At 36.4% G+C, this 17,859-nt stretch overlaps 2 protein-coding genes across 3 annotated transcripts; one reads left to right on the top strand and one right to left on the bottom strand.

The window, feature by feature from the left end:
* The first annotated feature begins 10,266 nt into the window (after positions 1–10,266).
* On the top strand, positions 10,267–13,697 carry LOC125799263 (uncharacterized). Of its 2 annotated transcripts, none has more exons than XR_007438097.1 (4): positions 10,267–10,498; positions 11,689–11,880; positions 12,212–12,308; positions 12,411–13,697. XR_007438097.1 is itself a non-coding variant. In XM_049475541.1 (4 exons), the coding sequence occupies exons 1-4, from the start codon at positions 10,843–10,845 to the stop codon at positions 13,343–13,345; spliced, it is 1,257 nt and encodes a 418-aa protein (XP_049331498.1). In that variant the 5' UTR covers positions 10,512–10,842; the 3' UTR covers positions 13,346–13,697. The 2 variants fall into 2 exon arrangements, 1 of the variants encoding a protein (XP_049331498.1); XM_049475541.1 differs by lacking the exon at positions 10,267–10,498 and adding an exon at positions 10,512–10,875.
* An 11-nt stretch (positions 13,698–13,708) lies between these two features.
* Positions 13,709–15,956, bottom strand: LOC125799262 (uncharacterized). Its single transcript, XM_049475540.1, has 2 exons — positions 15,482–15,956; positions 13,709–14,833 (listed from the first exon to the last, which is right to left on the bottom strand). The coding sequence occupies exons 1-2, from the start codon at positions 15,894–15,896 to the stop codon at positions 13,833–13,835; spliced, it is 1,416 nt and encodes a 471-aa protein (XP_049331497.1). The 5' UTR covers positions 15,897–15,956; the 3' UTR covers positions 13,709–13,832.
* Positions 15,957–17,859: the final 1,903 nt, after the last annotated feature.

Here is a 17,859-nt window from a genome sequence, read left to right as displayed (position 1 = left end):
CAGTGAACAGGAATAAGGTTTATTCAGGACTATAGTGTGATATAAAACAGACTACAAAACTGCCAGCCCTGATGCTGTCAGTCTGCCTGCTCTGGACTATGAACTACTCCACTTCCCAGCATGCACTCACACCAGACTTCCCTGACTCTGCTGATCACGTGACGCTACAGTGTTCCCGCTCCCCCAGTTATTGATTGTTTTCACCTGGCCCCAGGTTGCTCTGTTCTTTGTTGAGTATTGGGGAAAAAAAAAAAAAAAAACTAATTAAAAAACTCCAGCAGCAATGCTGCTGTATCTGATCCACTTACTGTACCAGCAGAACAACACACACTACTAACACCTCATACACCACCACCATGCTAATCAGTGATAATCACTGCAGTGCTGAGAATAACGACCCACCACCCAAATAATAATGATAGGTGCTCTATGGTGGTTTTCTCTTCTCTGGGGTTCTGAGTATTGAAGAACAGGGTGAAAGGAGGATAATAATAATAATAAAGTATACAGAGAAACAGATACAGGACTACAGTATGTAATTATAGCTATGCAGTACTAGTCAAATATTTGGACACACCTTTTCAAATTCAGTGTTTTTTCATCATGTTAAAATGCTCTAAGGACAACTATGAAGAAAAACATGGAATTATTTAGTAAATTATTTAAAGTAGCGCCTCTTGCTAAGATAGAGACAGTTTTGCACATCTTGGCTGGATTTTCTCAGTCAGCTTTATGAGGTAGAGTCACCTGGAACATTCAGCTTTCAGTTAACAGCTGTGCTCAACTTATTAAGAGTTAATTACTTGAATTTCTTGTCTCTTAATGTGTTTGAGAGCATCACTTGTAAAGTAGTGAAGAGGTAGAGTAACAGGTATACAGTGAATAATAGCTCTATTTGAGTAATGTTCTAATCCATGTTATGAGAAGCAAGAACTACTTATCTTTAACTAAGTGAAGATAAAAAAAAATACTTTAAGAAAAAAAAGGTCAGTCAATCTGAAACATTTCAAGAATTTTGAAAGTATTCTTAAGTGTAGTCGCAAAGACCATTAACAATGGTTGATGATGGAACTGGCACTCATCAAGACCACCTCTGTTTACAGCACCCTAGATAAGAGTATTTTTGGTTTGTTTAACACTTTTTTTTTTAAGTTACTACATGATTCCTTATGTGTTCCTTCCTAGTCTGGATTACGACAGTATTCGTTTACAATGTAGGAAAATAATAAAAATAATATTAAATAAAAAAACACTGAATTGGGTGGTGTGTCCAAACCTTTGACTGGTACTGTACATCTACAAAGAGCTCCTCTTTGATCAGTAGAGCTGATACAGTTGTGGTGGTGTTAATGTTATGGCTGATCGGTGTAAATCTAACACTTTTTTTTTTTTTTGAGAACTGTCAAACACAGACAGCGAGGTTGTCGACCCAGACCCAGCACGGCACACACCGCTCCTTCCTGTGTTGTTTCTTGAGTTTAAGGGTTGTTACGCGGGAACCCGCTTCACCCTAAAAGTCTCGAGCAACATGAGGCCCTATTATGCTGAGCGTGTAGACAGCCGGAGCACGTTCCTCTCCCTTTAGCCGGGATAACATCTCTTGGCATTTGACATGGCAGAAGCTCCTGGCAGAAGCTTTTGCAGTTAATTCCGTGGAGATCTGGGCCTGTCTGACAAGCATGTGTTTACCACACGCTCTCTTTTAAAATCGCTCTTTAGAACCAGCGGATCAGAACAGCAGCAGAAGAAAGCCTACATCAAGCAGACTCTTCTTTTATGGGAGGCATCGATTATACTCTCATTCTTTCATAACAGGAGAGAAGAGAGTGTTCCCGGCTAATTGATTATTATTTTTTCTTTAAGCATTTAAAGCTTTAAAGTACAGGGGTTGGACAATGAAACTGAAACACCTGTCATTCTAGTGTGGGAGGTTTCATGGCTAAATTGGAGCAGCCTGGTGGCCAATCTTAATCCTAAAATTAATTGCACATTGCACCAGTAAGAGCAGTAAGAGTGTGAAGGTTCAATTAGCAGGGTAAGAGCACAGTTCTGCTCTAAATATTGCAATGTACACAACATTATGGGTGACATACCAGAGTTCAAAAGAGGACAAATTGTTTGTGCACGTCTTGCTGGTGCATCTGTGACCATAACAACAAGTCTTTGCGATGTATCAAGAGCCACGGTATCCAGGGTAATGGCAGCATACCACCAAGAAGGACCAAACACATCCAACAGGATTAACTGTGGACGCTGTAAGAGGAAGCTGTCTGAAGGGGATGTTCGGGTGCTAACCCGGATTGTATCCAAAAAACATAAAACCACGGCTGATCAAATCACGGCAGAATTCAATGTGCACCTCAACTCTCCTGTTTCCACCAGAACTGTCCATAAGGACAATAAACTATTGTGGTCTAACCTGTTTGTGGGGGAGTAATACATGGAGAGCTTCGGTTACAGTGCATTAACGGCTGATAACAGCACTCATAGAACACCTCTCAGCCAATCACATTGCAGGGTCGGTGTGGTATAAACTGTGTTAGATTGGGAAATTTTGTGTACTTGAGCCAATATCATTTCTTTGACTTTCATACAAACACTGTATATCCAGGGCTTTTTCAAGCCATTTGGGGGGCCCCAAGCAAAATGGGCATAATTTTTTCCAGTGTAAATCACGTATTTTATACGTATCACTTTTTTTTTTCTATTTCTTGCTCTTCATTTCTCTTTTTTTCTTTTCTGGCTTCATGATTTAATTTCTGAAGGTTCATAATTTGCCGGCTGCAGGACTGACGAACCTGGCTGGCTGGCTACTGTAAGTAACTAGTAGAAGCGCCCCCTTGAGGGGATTCTGATAACAGTTCAATATTTACAGAGATTCACACGCTAATAAACTTAATAATAAGGTGAAACACATATATAACTTATATATAACATAGTTAGCAAGTTAGCCTGTATGCTAGCATAAACCATGTGCCGCAGCATTAGCAGTGCACATACATGCATATAAAAGCTTTAATACTGACTACAAAATTAAGAATGGTATGTCACCCAAATTCATACTCGCAAGGGGGTGAATCAGCAAATAGAGTTTATTATTTATCTAGCAATATATATATATAGTTTTTTTGGTAACACTTCCTATGAAGCCTGTATTCATAATGCATTATGAGTGTATTTATAATGCGTTATATGACATACATAATGCCTTATAATGACTGTAATAAGCTTGTATAATAACTCATAAGCGCTTACAATGACATTCATAACACATTATAAGCTACAAGTATAAGGATTTATAAAGCCAGGGTTTATAATGCCTTATAATGTCTGTTCATAAGAACGTTGAACATACTAATGTTGTAATGCACTATAACACATATATGGTATATTCTAGTATCACAAGTTATAATGCATTATAATGTGCATCTTTAATTTTTAAATTAAAGTACATAACACATTATAAAGCATTATATACAGTCATTACAGGCTTTAAGTGAAGTGAGTTTTTTATATGCCTTTTACATGTAAATTTTACTATGCCTTAATGTAATGCCTCATAGAGCATTATAAGTGCTCTTTACTGGCTTTAAGTGAAGTGTGTTTTTGTAATGCTGTTATACTAAAGGAATATTCGCTTGAATACAAAAAAAAAAACCTTACAAAGCATTATAAGTGCTCTTTACTGGCTTTAAGTGAAGTGTGTTTTGGTAATGCTGTTATACTAAAGGAATATTCGCTTGAATACAAAAAAAAAAAAACTTACAAAGCATTATAAGTGCTCTTTACTGGCTTTAAGTGAAGTGTGTTTTGGTAATGCTGTTATACTAAAGGAATATTCGCTTGAATAAAAAAAAAACCCTTACAAAGCATTATAAGTGCTCTTTACTGGCTTTAAGTGAAGTGTGTTTTGGTAATGCTGTTATACTAAAAGAATATTCGCTTGAATCCAAAAAAAAAACCCTTACAAAGCATTATAAGTGCTCTTTACTGGCTTTAAGTGAAGTGTGTTTTGGTAATGCTGTTATACTAAAGGAATATTCGCTTGAATACAAAAAAAAAAAACCTTACAAAGCATTATAAGTGCTCTTTACTGGCTTTAAGTGAAGTGTGTTTTGGTAATGCTGTTATACTAAAGGAATATTCGCTTGAATAAAAAAAAAACCCTTACAAAGCATTATAAGTGCTCTTTACTGGCTTTAAGTGAAGTGTGTTTTGGTAATGCTATTATACTTAAAGAATATTCGCTTGAATAAAAAAAAAACTTGCAAAGCATTATAAGTGCTCTTTACTGGCTTTAAGTGAAGTGAGAAACGCACATAGATTCACAGAATGGATTCACAAACAAGACATACAACTCATTCAAAAACAAACGATTCAAAAACATAATTTATTGTAGTTAAGCAATTGCAACGTATTTTGTAAAAGATTAAGCAAGGATTTCCTCATATATTTATCAAGATCAAATCACACTGTACATAGTTGTACACAGAACAATTGTGTTTCTATTTCTCTCAATACATTTCAGTACAGTCAATGTGTGAGAATGCAAGTATCAGTACAGTTAAATTGCGGGAGAACTGTTCACAGATTTTTCGAGAACTTTCTGATGTCATGCAGAAGTCGTCCAAGGATCCCGTACCTGTGCTTTCTACCAAGCCAGTGCTCCCATTCAATAACCTTCAGATGTTCTTTGAGAAGTTTTGTGGTTCGATTACCACGGTGACGCCAAACCTCAACTTTGTACTTTTGCCAAGCCCTTTCTAAATGTTGGGTGTGGGCTCCTGTAGCTGGGTTTACAAAATGTCTTTTGTGGCAAACAGTGTGATGATCATAACCATGAGCTGCAAGAGATCTGTAAGCCCGCCACTCATCAGTGACAACACTAGTGCCCCCTCTCACATGTTGCATTACAACAGGAAGTAGGTGCTCCCTAGACCTGCCAGAAACAACTTTCAAAATGGGCTTCCTGGATGTTGCGCCAACCTCCAGAATTCCAAGCACCCATTTCTTGCTTCGTCTCCAGGCATGACCTACTCTGCCACGATTGTACTGTAAAATATTAGAAACCAGGTAAGTAATTATCAGACAAAGCCAAAACTAAATGCAATGTGTTCAATGAAACGTGTAGTATATGTTCTTAAATTAGGCCATAAACTGTGATTAATCTTGTAAACAGCTATTTTTGGCAATTAGACTGTGTTCAAACAGCATGAAAATCTGATCTGTTACATCATATGTGACACAGGTGTGTCATTTGTGTGGCTGTGTTAACAGCAAAAAACATAATGAATCTGATATATAAAATTCTGATTTGGGCCATTTCAATATGTGGCATTGAAATATGATACATATCCAATTTGTATCAATGTGACTCAGATCGGAATTCGTGTGACTTTTACGTCACAGAGAAAAAAGGACCACAAGGGTAATAGAAAATGACCACAAATAAACAGGAAACTTGCCAATAGCGGCAATTTTAATGGAGGGATAGCAAGGTATCAGAGCTCTGAAATATTTGAACTGATCTATCCATTCCAATAATAATAGAAGACTTGAGTCTCAGCTGGTCCTGATAAATTGACCAAAGATCGCAGCAGTAGCAGCAAAGAAAAAAATCGACTTGGACGAATATCGTGTTCTTTTTTTTTTGTTTTGTGGTGATACACAAATCATTCATAGCTCTTGAGATTCTGACGAGGATGTCACATACAGTATGAGTTACATTAAAAAGACTGTGTGAACAGATTACACTCAATATCTGATTTGGTCAGAGAATCGTGTTTAGGTCGCTTTTACCTGCTGTGTGAATACGTGTTTGTACCAGTACGCAGGACAAGTAGGAGAAAGGGGCCTAAGGTTATGTTCACTTGTTATTTTGGCTTATTTTGTTATTTTGAAATGATTCCTCGAGTAATTCGAGTTCCTTGAATGGAACAAATGATCAAGGAATATTTTCTGCTTCAAGGATTCGTTTATTCAATAGACTCGTAGCGCGAAATATGCATCATTATTTTCCAGTAAGTTAAAAGAGACGGGCAGCTTTACAATTTTAAAGAGGCACACACTGCACATTTCCCTATGGAGGACCAAAAATGACATAAGTATAAATAAATAAATGCACATATAAATGAATAAATAAATAAAGAATTAAATAAATAAATAAATAAATACATGCATAAATAATTAAATACATATATAAATAAATCATTTATTTATATATAAATGTGTTTATTTAATTATTTATTAGTGTATTTATTTATTTATTTATTTGTGCTTTTATTTATTTATACTTTTATTATTTACGCATTTATTTATTTCCACATTTATTTATTTATTTATTTCTACATGTGTATGTTAATTAGGTAGGCGGTACTTTCCTCGCTCTAAAGCAGGATTGGTTAAAGAGCTGCAATAGGTTCAGTTATAGTGCTGCTGCAGCTGACATCTTGAAGCTGTAGTTCCTCTTTCATTTTCAGCAGTCCTTTGCTACTGACGGCGTATTTTGTAGGAGCCTTTGTAGACAATTTGAGGTCATTAGCTAATAAGAAAGGGTAATGGAGGGTTTAATTCAGCTCAGTGCTGATATAGACGTTACACATCCGTGCTTTAGAGATTCACGGTCCAGCCATCTGCTCTTATTCCGAGTGCACGTATACAGGCGGTATTGCGGTAAATGCATGCAGCTCGCTGAAGTGCTTTTTAATTTAGTTTAATTTCTCATCATTTTCTCATAATGCTACAACACTTAAGTGTTTATGTGAGAGTCATTAAAAAATCATAAAAGGACTGTATGTATTTTAATTTCTCATCATTGGGAAAATCATGAGAAATTAAAATGCATACAGTCCTTTTATGATTTTAATGATATAGTGAAATTTTCCCAAGCTTGCACTGGGTGATGCCAAGGACTGCTTCTCTCACATAAACACTTAAGTGTTGTAGCATTATGAGAAAATGATGAGAAATTAAACTAAATTAAAAAGCACTTCAGCGTCTATTTCTCTGTGCCCATTCAGCGAGCTGCATGCATTTACCGCAATACCGCGTGCATACGTGCACTCGGAATAAGAGCAGATGGCTGGACTGTGAATCTCTAAAGCACGGATGTGTAACGTCTATATCAGCACTGAGCTGAATTAAACCCTCCATTACCCTTTCTTATTAGCTAATGACCTCAAATTGTCTACAAAGGCTCCTACAAAATACGCCGTCATTAGCAAAGGACTGCTGAAAATGAAAGAGGAACTACAGCTTCAAGATGTCAGCTGCAGCAGCACTATAACTGAACCTATTGCAGCTCTTTAACCAATCCTGCTTTAGAGCAAGGAGAGTACCGCCTACCTAATTAACATACACATGTAGAAATAAATAAATAAATAAATGTGGAAATAAATAAATAAATATAGAAATAAATGTGGAAATAAATAAATGAATAAATAAATAATAGTATAAATAAATAAATGCACATATAAATGAATAAATAAATAAATATATAAATAATTAAATAAATACATGAATAAATAAAATATATGTAAAAATAAATTATTTATTTATTTATGTATTTATTTATTTGATTATTTATGCATGTATTTATTTATTTAATCATTTATTAATGTATTTATTTATTTATATGTGCATTTATTTATTTATACTTATGTCATTTTTGGTCCTCCATATTTCCCTACCAAATATTATTTAGAATTTTATATATTATACATATTTTACAATAAAACAGGCTTTAAACTGTACAGGGCAGTGTGTGGGCTGACTGAGCTAGCTAGCATTAGCAGCGGTAACTAAGGTTGAAGAACGACACTGTTTGGTCATTTTCTTTAAACACAAATGGAAAATAATTTAACGCACTACTGAACTATATTTCGATGATGCAAATCAAAGTAGTAGATAACTGAAACCCTCTCTTCACATCTCTAAAGAACAAATTGTGCTGATATTGAGGTTTAATTATCACTAAACACACGCCATTAAATTACACAATAAAAACACTGGAAACATGTCACGGCTCTAGTCTCAATTATGAACAACTGGTTACTTTTAAGAGAAGCGACTAAGAAAAAAGGCAGCTTGATCATAAGCACTAAGTACTTATTTATATGGGAGGAAAATAATGAGCACAAATATTATATCAAAAACATTCAATATTGCCTAATATTTAAATTCTAGAAGGTCTGCATTCTGTTATGTAAAAATGTAAACCAATTGGTCGTTAATTATTAAGTCAAATGTCTTATTTTCTCTTATGCGTTTATAATTGTTCTTTAACCAAGCAAAAATTTGTTTTATCCAATCAATCAATTAATCAAATGATTTTTTCTGTAGAATACTTGAATACTAAAATACCCTATAGCTGCAGCCCTACTTAACTTTAAGCATTGCTCTTTGGTGCATGCCTGTTACTATTGTTCAGACAGATGTCATATATTGATCACATTAAACAGCTCAAATTAAGCATCGGATTAGGGCCTCTTTTACCTGCTGTGTGAACATAGACTTCAAATCAATTACCTATTATATATATCTGCATGACTTACCTTTCGTTTGTGTGAGAATTTGCTTTCATCAATCATGACAAAACGATGTAAACCCCCAACACGCATTTGTCCATTTCTTCTTAGTTTTCTGATTGCTGAGATGCAAACCTGGTGGGTAGAGTGACCAATAACAGTCAAATAAGTCACTTTGCCCTATTTTAAAAGAACAACGTGTCTAAATATTTCTTACCTTTCTCATTGTGAAAGACATCTTTGAAAGTGTTTGGCTGCTGCCAGCAATTTTATCATTAATGAGGTCAATCTGCCTCATTCTCAAGCCCTGAGAGTACCTGGAAGAAAAGGGAAAACAATGGTGAAACATCTTACCCCAGATGTAGACATATGATAAACATTAATCTCTTTGCACCATGCCTAATGCCAGGTGTGGGCAAAAGGGGTTTAAAGCCCCCAGCATTGAGCTGTGGAGAAGTGAAACTGGTGGAGGATTGATACGATAAGCAATAATTACAATATCACGGTACTACCCTTGTATTATTGTATTACCCTTATTATAATAGGATTAAAACTGACTAACTAACTAACTAACTAACTAACTAGCATTGCACATGTGCTCTTTACAAGTAAAGGTTCTGCATTGGAAATTAAAAAGCATTAAAATATTAATAGTATAATATATTTAAAAATTATTAGTTAACACTTTATAATAAGGGTACATGTCATGACATGAATTAAGGCATTCATTAAGGATGAACTCATCAGTAAGTAAGGATGAATTAAGCAGGAACAAACACATTCATAACTGCAAGGTTAAACTCCTCACCATTAACTAATGTGTGTACGAATAAATGAAAATGAGGGTAATGAAGGCTTTGTACACTATATGAATATACCAGTAATTAATATGTTAATTAAGCATGTGGTTTCCATTTGACATCCCACATTCCCTTCCACATATAATTCTGTAAAACATCTGCCTTCTTAATACACATGGTTTGTTTTTTTAGTTCCATCCTTTCATATTTTATAGAATGATAACATTTAAAATTATACATACAAAAATACACTTTTTACATATTTTTGAGTATACAACACAGACACCTGCATGTCCATCCTGTAATCTTTCCCAGAATGCTGGCTGGAATGCCATAACTAATGTACATACATAGCTGTAGATGATTTACTGCTAATTCCAAGAAGAAAAGTTGGCAGGAGAGTTTTATACTCTTTATTGTTTTATTGTTATGTCATATTTATTTGTAAAAGCAACAAAACATCTGAGGCTGTTACATTGGTAAAAGGTAAAATAGCACATCCATTAACTTGTTTTTATATATGAGTGTATTATGTTATTTTCCTTAGTGTTTTTGTAATAATTAATAAGTTATATAAACATGACTGAAAGTGACTGTAAATACATTATATGTTAAGCATTTATTACTGATACTTCATGAGTAATATATCATGTTTGTGGACCCTAAAGTAAAGTCATGAACAATTCCCTCTTTATTACTGATGAAATACTTCCAAATATATATATATAAGAGTTTCTGTAGCATTCCCATTAGAATAAAGGTGAGAGTCTTTACTGATGATTCAGTGACAATTTATTGCTGACAATCGTGAAGACAACTTGAAGAAACAACAACAAAAAAATGTAAACCCAGACTAAGAGCTTGTGCCTCAACGAACAAAAATTTAAAATAAACTAACAAAAAGCAACATAAGAGCTCCTGCCTCAACAATAGGCCCTTTTCACAAAAAAACGGAAATACGTAGACACTGGGTAACACAAGTTCCTGCATTCCCGGAGGCCCTGTCATTTCAGCTCACCATGGAACGGTTTTTCACTGCATCCCTGTCGTCGCTGCCGAGACTAAGGTTTGAAGATGTGTCCAGAATCGTTGGAGAACATTCAACAACGAAGGATTCTAAGTTGAATAAAGGCTACAAGTTCTTTGTGGAAGAGTTCATCCACAGCTATCAAGGTAAGCTAACGCCAGCGAACGTTAGCTTTGTTTACATATGTGCTAGCGTTAGCTAGCTAGCTAACGTTTAGTGTAGGTTTTAGCGGTCCATTTGTCATTCTACAGGGTAGTGAAATGATGTCTAGATTAAACAGTTAGTAAATAATATTAAGTATACTGACCGCTTTAGTTAACGTTATCTAAGAAACAAGTAAGGCCAGCTAAGGTAGCTTTGTTTACATGTGTGCTAGCTAGCACATCAAGGAAATCATTACAGTGGGAATGCAAAGCTAAGTGTTATTGCTTGTTCAGTGTCCAATATAGTCGACAGCAAGGTGATTGTGAGAGCTAGATGCTACCGTTCGATGAGGAAGAACGAGGAGCCACACAAACTTGAGGTTATACTTGGTCTGCTGGTGTTCTGTCGAGTTGTACTACCTTGTCAAACCGTGCTACCCTAGTGTATATGTTTTTAACTGTAAAAATACAAAAGAAGCACTATATTAGAGCCTGTTCCCATGAGAAGTCCCAGTAGATGTAGTTAGTATATTTGGATAGCATAAATCACTGTATCATGGTAAAGTTATGGCAATGAGAGCTCATTGCAAACTGCTTTTATATATTTTGTATAATACTTATTGTATTTATTATTATTTCTTATTTCCATTTACACTTTAGTGCAATGGCAGTAAGTCCATGTTGTTTAATGCACTAAAACATATATATATATATATATATATATATATATATATATATATATATATATATATATATATATATATATATATATATAAAATAAAATCATTTTTAAAAAAGTGTAGGTCAGCGCATGCGCAGTGCATTTAGGAAGCACGTATCGATGGGTAGCATAACTGGACAGAACACCCTGGTTGGCTTGAAAGTCTGTTGGAATACCTTTGTTCATGCTGTACCTTTTATTTCACTGCAGTTTGCAGCTTTCTTTCAGTTCTTCTTATCACTTCATTTGAGAGTCTGCGGTTGCAGACATGTTATTTCCCTGCAATATGCAGCTGTCCTATAATGCTCTGTATACTTGACAGTTCATTAGCCAAGCTTATTTTTATTTACTTTAGTTGATATTAGTTAGGGTTGTGGTTGCAGATGCTTACTTTCCATTTAATATGCAGATTTCCTGAAACGCTTTGTATAAATTGGTAGTTCATTATCTAAACTTATTTTAATTTATTTAGGTGACTTTGGAGGCACACAACTGTACCCTGACTGCCCATGTATGCAGTTGTGCAGCTGGTAAAGGGTTGTGCAATCATGTAGTTGCACTGCTTTTTCAAACAGCCCACTATGTGCAGCTTAATTTGAATGCTGTGCCACTGCCACTGGCCTGCACAAGTGAGCTGCAAAGATGGCATAGGCCAAGGACTCAGGTATGTGTCATTACTTCACATTTAGTAATTTATTTTAATAATGGCAAATGTAAATAAGGCTACTGTTCCTATTAACCAGTTAGTGGGTTTTCTTTTGCTGTATTACTGTATTATTTCTCAATCCTGATCCTGAATTAATACTGCCCTGCTCTCCTAACACATCTGACCAGATAAACTATCCTTTCTGGGCTCTGTTAAAGCATGAAAAGCACAGCACTAAACATAAAGCATTAACAAGTACAGAGCAGTTGGTTTTGGCACCCAGAATTGAAAAACATGAAATGAGCCTAAATGTCCGTAATGTCAGTTTTGTCATTGTATTCATGTCAAGGGAGTCCATCCAGAACCATTGGGTCAGCTTATTGTGAGGAAGCCTAAAACACTGCAGAAGACTGGAGTGAAGTCTACTCTTTACAGAGCTTATCCAGGTGAGACAATTACCTTTATTTTCATCTAAATTAAATATTCAGAGGTTTAAATGCAAACAGGTTTGTTACATTGACACTAATTATTTTAATCCTTACCTATAGGCCCCCTTCCTGATGAACATGTTTTGGCATCGGCAGAGAAACTGAGTCAAGTCAGCCCTCGTCCTCTACTAGCGACTGTGTTAGAGAGCCTCTCAGATGTTGAATTTTTTCCCTCTAAGTTTGGGCCAGTGCCTCGTGGAAGTACACTGTCTTACCAGTGTCCTCTTGTGAGTACAGTGACAACCGGTCCCGACACTGTGAACTTTCCTGTACTGCCTGTTGCTGGACATTCACTGGGATCCAATTTTAACTTTGTTCCCAGTCACCATCAAGCCCTTCATTTAGAGTCTTTAAAGGTGTCTTTTAGTATGGCGGCAGAAATTGAAGAAAACACCAGACTTCAATCAAAATGCACTGCATGGGCACAAATTCGTCAACCAAGGGTAACTGCAAGCAGGTTTAGAGAGGTATGCCATGTGGTAGGGGATTTAGCTGGGCAGTCACTAGCAGCTCGAATCATTAGGGGGACAAAGCAAACGTGTGCTATGAGACGTGGGTTGGACCTTGAACCAGAAATATTGAGAACCTATTCTCAAATGGCAAATGTCACTGTAATGCCATGTGGTTTGGTTGTGCACCCAGAGGCACCACATCTAGGAGCCAGTCCAGATGGGAGAGTGTATGATCTTTTGGAAACCCCACCATTTGGGCTGGTAGAAGTAAAAAGCACCACAGCTGATAATATAGCTGGAGTTTCATTTATCAAAATGCACAAAGATCAGGCCAAACTAAAACAATCGCATAAATACTACTGGCAGGTTCAAGGCCAGCTTGCAGTGACTGGTTTGCAGTGGTGTGACTTTGTCACAGACACAAAAGGTGACCTCACAATACAGCGAATTTGGAAAGATGATGTTTTTATAGCATCAATGAAAGACAAGTTGGATGCTTTTTATCACAACATATACATGAACATGTATCTTTCCATGGTCTGAATAGCATTTGCATTTTAAGACACTGAAGTGTGACAGATCTGTAAATATTTTATGTATATATAAATGTATAGTGTATAGTGTATAGTTATTATTTTTCATGCACCTACTTGCAGATCATTTGATTATTAAGCTTACAATTGATGGGGAAAAATTGAAAACTTCTCTAATGCAGGACCTAGATGGTGTTTGTAAGAAACCTGTAAAATGTTTTATAAGGATAAAAGGTTGAACATAATCACATGAAAAAAGGAAAGTGAGTAGCAAATGTGTTTTTATCTTTATTGTTTATTGAATAAAATTCAGAATAAAAAAAATCATTGTCTCAGTATGTCATTGTTTTGGGCAAAAATAATTATAGTTTTGATTTTTTAAATTGCATGTAGGACCTTTTTGAGCTACATAGACAAACATGTTACATCATGAAACTGATTAAAAAATATTAAATGGATATGAACAAGTATGTATGTTCATTCTTCAAATCATTCACTCATGGATCAAGGAACATTGGTCCCTGGTAATTCACCATAAAACAGCAATTATGCCAGATCTGATTGATGCTTCCAGCCAGGCTAAGGGGCACAGTAGAATCCCAAATATGGTTTTCCTTAACCCTGCGAATCACTCTTTCCACAAGGATCCTGAGGCGGGCAATTGCCTGTGTTTGTTCACAGTCCTTTTTGCTGAACTGTTTTCCATGTTTGAATGGTGGGATGATTAGTCTTGCACCTTTAGTTGCCAGCATATCCTCGATGATGAAACCCTTGTCTGCCATGATCTCATCTTCTGGTTCCAGCAGTTCCAGGATTCCTGACTGTCTTGTGATCTCTTTGTCAGAAATCGAACCTGTGAAGAGGCTGGAAATGAATGTCACTGCACCGCATGGCGCTACGCCAAGTAGACCTTTAAATGTAGTTGTGTTCTTGTAGTTGGAGAAGGTCTCAGAGTGAAGTGTCAGAGAGGTGGCGCTCTCGCAGCGAATTTCTGTGCAGTCAAGTATGACTCTCAGTTTTGGACTGTACTGTCTAAATTTCTCTGGCATGGAGTCAATTACTTGTTGCCTGGACATCCAAATGGGTACTGAACCCAGCACAAAAAACAGGTAATTTGCCCATGTAATAATTATTCTGCTGACTGTAGCTATGCTTACTCCACAGATGTCAGCAATCACCTGCTCCTTCAGTCCAGCAGCGACACGAAGGCAATAGATAAACAATTCATCTAGGAGGTGGATCTTCCGTGCAGGGCTTGGTGTTGGGATTGCTGCTTCTCCCCTTCTTTGGGCCTTTGTCCAGTAGATTAGATGTGTGGCAGATGGAGCAATGGACTCCCAAAAAATCTCAAACACTTGCTGAGAAGGAAATCTGGTGTAGTACCTGATGGTCTCATCAGAAACACAAAATCTGCTCAGGATGCTTGATGACCCCTTTGATGTTTTCTGCAACCTGTCCTCCAGCTCTTCAATGTATTGCAGGGCATCATCCAACGCACCTACAAAATATATGAACATCATTATTATTGTGTTACATTACAGTACTTTACATGGCATAATTAAATGCACCTATGTGGCATTAATAAAAAATAAAACAGCTGGAGCAAATGTTTTGCTATCATGCTTAATAATATAAAATTAAAGAACATATGCAAGTTTAAAACTAAATTGATCTGGATACATTCCAATATTTCATCCTCTATATCAGCATTGTAAATGGGTGATATTAGTACTTTGAAAAATGAATATGCCCAATAAAACAGATTAGTCCTGAAGAATGTCACGTAAGCTTTTTTTTTTTTAACTGCTCCCTGTTGAAATCGTCAGTTTCTGCTGGTAGCTGGTTTCTTATGGTCCAAGCTGCTCTTTTATGGTCAAACTAGTTGAAAAGCAGGGTAGAACATACCCTATACTGGTAAGATAGCTTGTTAACCAGCTCTTGACAAGCAGAGTGTATGTTGCATTTGTCTTTGGTTATGTGCAGAATAGTCAGGGTTGGTCATACTGGATGTGTATCTTGGTCAGAATTATCATGCTTGTAACCCACTTGAACCATCAAACTCAACTGAAAAAATTGTCTTACTAGTTTAACCAGCTTATTCTGAATAGCAATTAGGTGGGTAAAGTATGTGATCACGTATACATACCGGCAGGAGGGCGAGCTGCGTAGTCATGGTCATTAGCGAAAATGCTAGGGTGTTCCACAGCCTCCGACTCCAGTGGACACGGTACTCCACGCCGGGAGCTTGCTCTCTCAAATGCTGACGGCCTTTGAGGGGGAACATTAAAACTGTTCCACTGAAACCGAGTGGGAACAACACCAGCTTTCAGTCGCGGGCTTCCTTCTGCGTAGTCTGCAGCAGTGAAATGCATGCTACACACAAAGGTACTTCCCCGCCGAATCACAAAGTTCGTCCCCTCATCTCTCCTAATCGCACGCACCCATTTTTTCTTCTGCTCAACATCAGCCGGAAAACTATGGAAACGAAGATACGGTTGTTTTTGTTTTGAGTTTGAACACCTAGGTACACTGCAAAAGCTCTTGTTCTTGGACTCTGCCATCACTGTTTACTGTTTACCGGAACTAGCGTTACCCGTTCACGGCTGCTTCCGGATGAAAGAATGCGGAAGTGTGAAAAGGGCCTATCAGGGGCTAAACTGAGTGCGGAGCTCCGTGGCTGCGTCCTATTTGCGCTTTTCCCCAATAACTCCGCGGGCCTTCAAAATAAAAGTCCCGTTTTCACAAACTAAGGAACATGCCTTTTGGTTGTTAGAAAATGCAATGTTACTCAGAAACAATACATTTTAATGAGAATAAACCTATTTATTAACTCAATAAATGTTATTAATACACCTGTTATTAATACACCTATGTATAAAAAAAAAATCTTGTTTTTATTTTCTTGTGCATACAGTGCTGCAGGAAACAGTCTTTTTAATAGCCTTGATTTTAGAAGACATAAAGAATGAGGTGAGGTGCCCCAATACATTTGTCTATACAGTAGCTGTACATTTTATGGGAGTACAGCAGGAATCAGTTTAGTGTTATTTAATCAGTATGCAAATAGTGACAAAAATAAAAGAAACCATATTACTTTACCTGTAGATAAATTCCAAATGCTTTTGAAGAGGTAAGCGAGAATGAAAAAATATAGACCCCTTCCGTACTGATGCTACTTTTTCTTTTGTATGATGTCCATTCCTTGTGCAGGACCTATCAAATTGAAAGTATGAGTTAGGCATTACAGTGTGTGATTGTAGGCTCACACAGAAATAATTAAATAAGATAATAGTGTATTGATGAGCATATATTTACACACACACACACACACACACACACACACACACATATATATATATATATATATATATATATATATATATATATATATATAGAGAGAGAGAGAGAGAGAGAGAGAGAGATACTAATATTAAAACGAATACAAAACAGATTTTAAAACCAATTCTTTTTAATAGCATTTGACATTCAATATATTTTTTAGAATTGATTTTTTTTTATTAAAAAAACTATAAAAAAATAACTTACCACCGGTAACCATCACGACGGCTGTTTTTGTGCAGTTTCATTGAACTTTGGCATACACTGCATTTCATCCTTTTGCACAAAATTGCTTTTTTCTGCATCCATAAAACAATTCTGCGCCTGTTTCTCAGGTTATCACTGGCTCTGATTAATTTCAGCACCTTGTTCTGTATATAAGTCATGGCTACAGTGGTGTGAGTTCTGTGTGAAACGTTAGAAACAGCTCTGTTAACCCGCTTGCATAAACGCGCCTTATTTTAAACTTAAGCCCCTCCCACTAAAGCGCGCGCTGCATTGTCAGTCTACCCGAGCCGAGCGGAGCCGAGCGGAGCCGAGCCGCTTCTCGTCACTCCACCGCAGTCGTGCGAAAAAGCAAGGCAAGTGGTAGTGGTTACATTAAGCTGTATTTATTTTGTGTTTATTCTGTATTGACTCCTTAATGTGTTATTTTGGCTTGGTCACGGTGCACTAACAGCTAATTCAAGAAAAAAAGGCATTTAGCAAGCTAGCTAGCTGTTAACTAACCTACACTACACCGGCCCTCATGGGTCCACTTGCTAGTGTAGCCCAAATCCGTAGGTGGCTGTTGGCTTCTAGCTAAACCCTTTAATGCAACTTTTTGGTAGTTTTATTATCAAGTACACAGCTATTGTAGTGGTGAAAATGCTCATATTCTGTAAGATTATGTAAAAGTTTTGCTATAATACTTTTATTTCAAATGGGTCTACCCTGGTGACCCTATTAAGTTAGCTAGTTAAACGAAATTTTGGCTTAAGTTACAAAAAATTGGGTGTTCCATCATAAAAGTGTACCAGAAAAAAAACAATGTCACAACCTATCTGTAGAACTGTGTAAATGCTGGGAAACATATTAAAAATTAAAGACTCTATTATTAAAAATTAAAGTTTTAGTTTTAGGTTAAATACACTTTATTTAAAATCTAATAAAACAAGCAAATTAACCTGTAATCAAGTCACACCA

This window comes from Astyanax mexicanus, chromosome 3, assembly GCF_023375975.1.
Source record: "Astyanax mexicanus isolate ESR-SI-001 chromosome 3, AstMex3_surface, whole genome shotgun sequence".
NCBI classification, from domain to species: domain Eukaryota; kingdom Metazoa; phylum Chordata; class Actinopteri; order Characiformes; family Acestrorhamphidae; genus Astyanax; species Astyanax mexicanus.
This window is presented reverse-complemented; position numbering and strand designations above follow the sequence as displayed.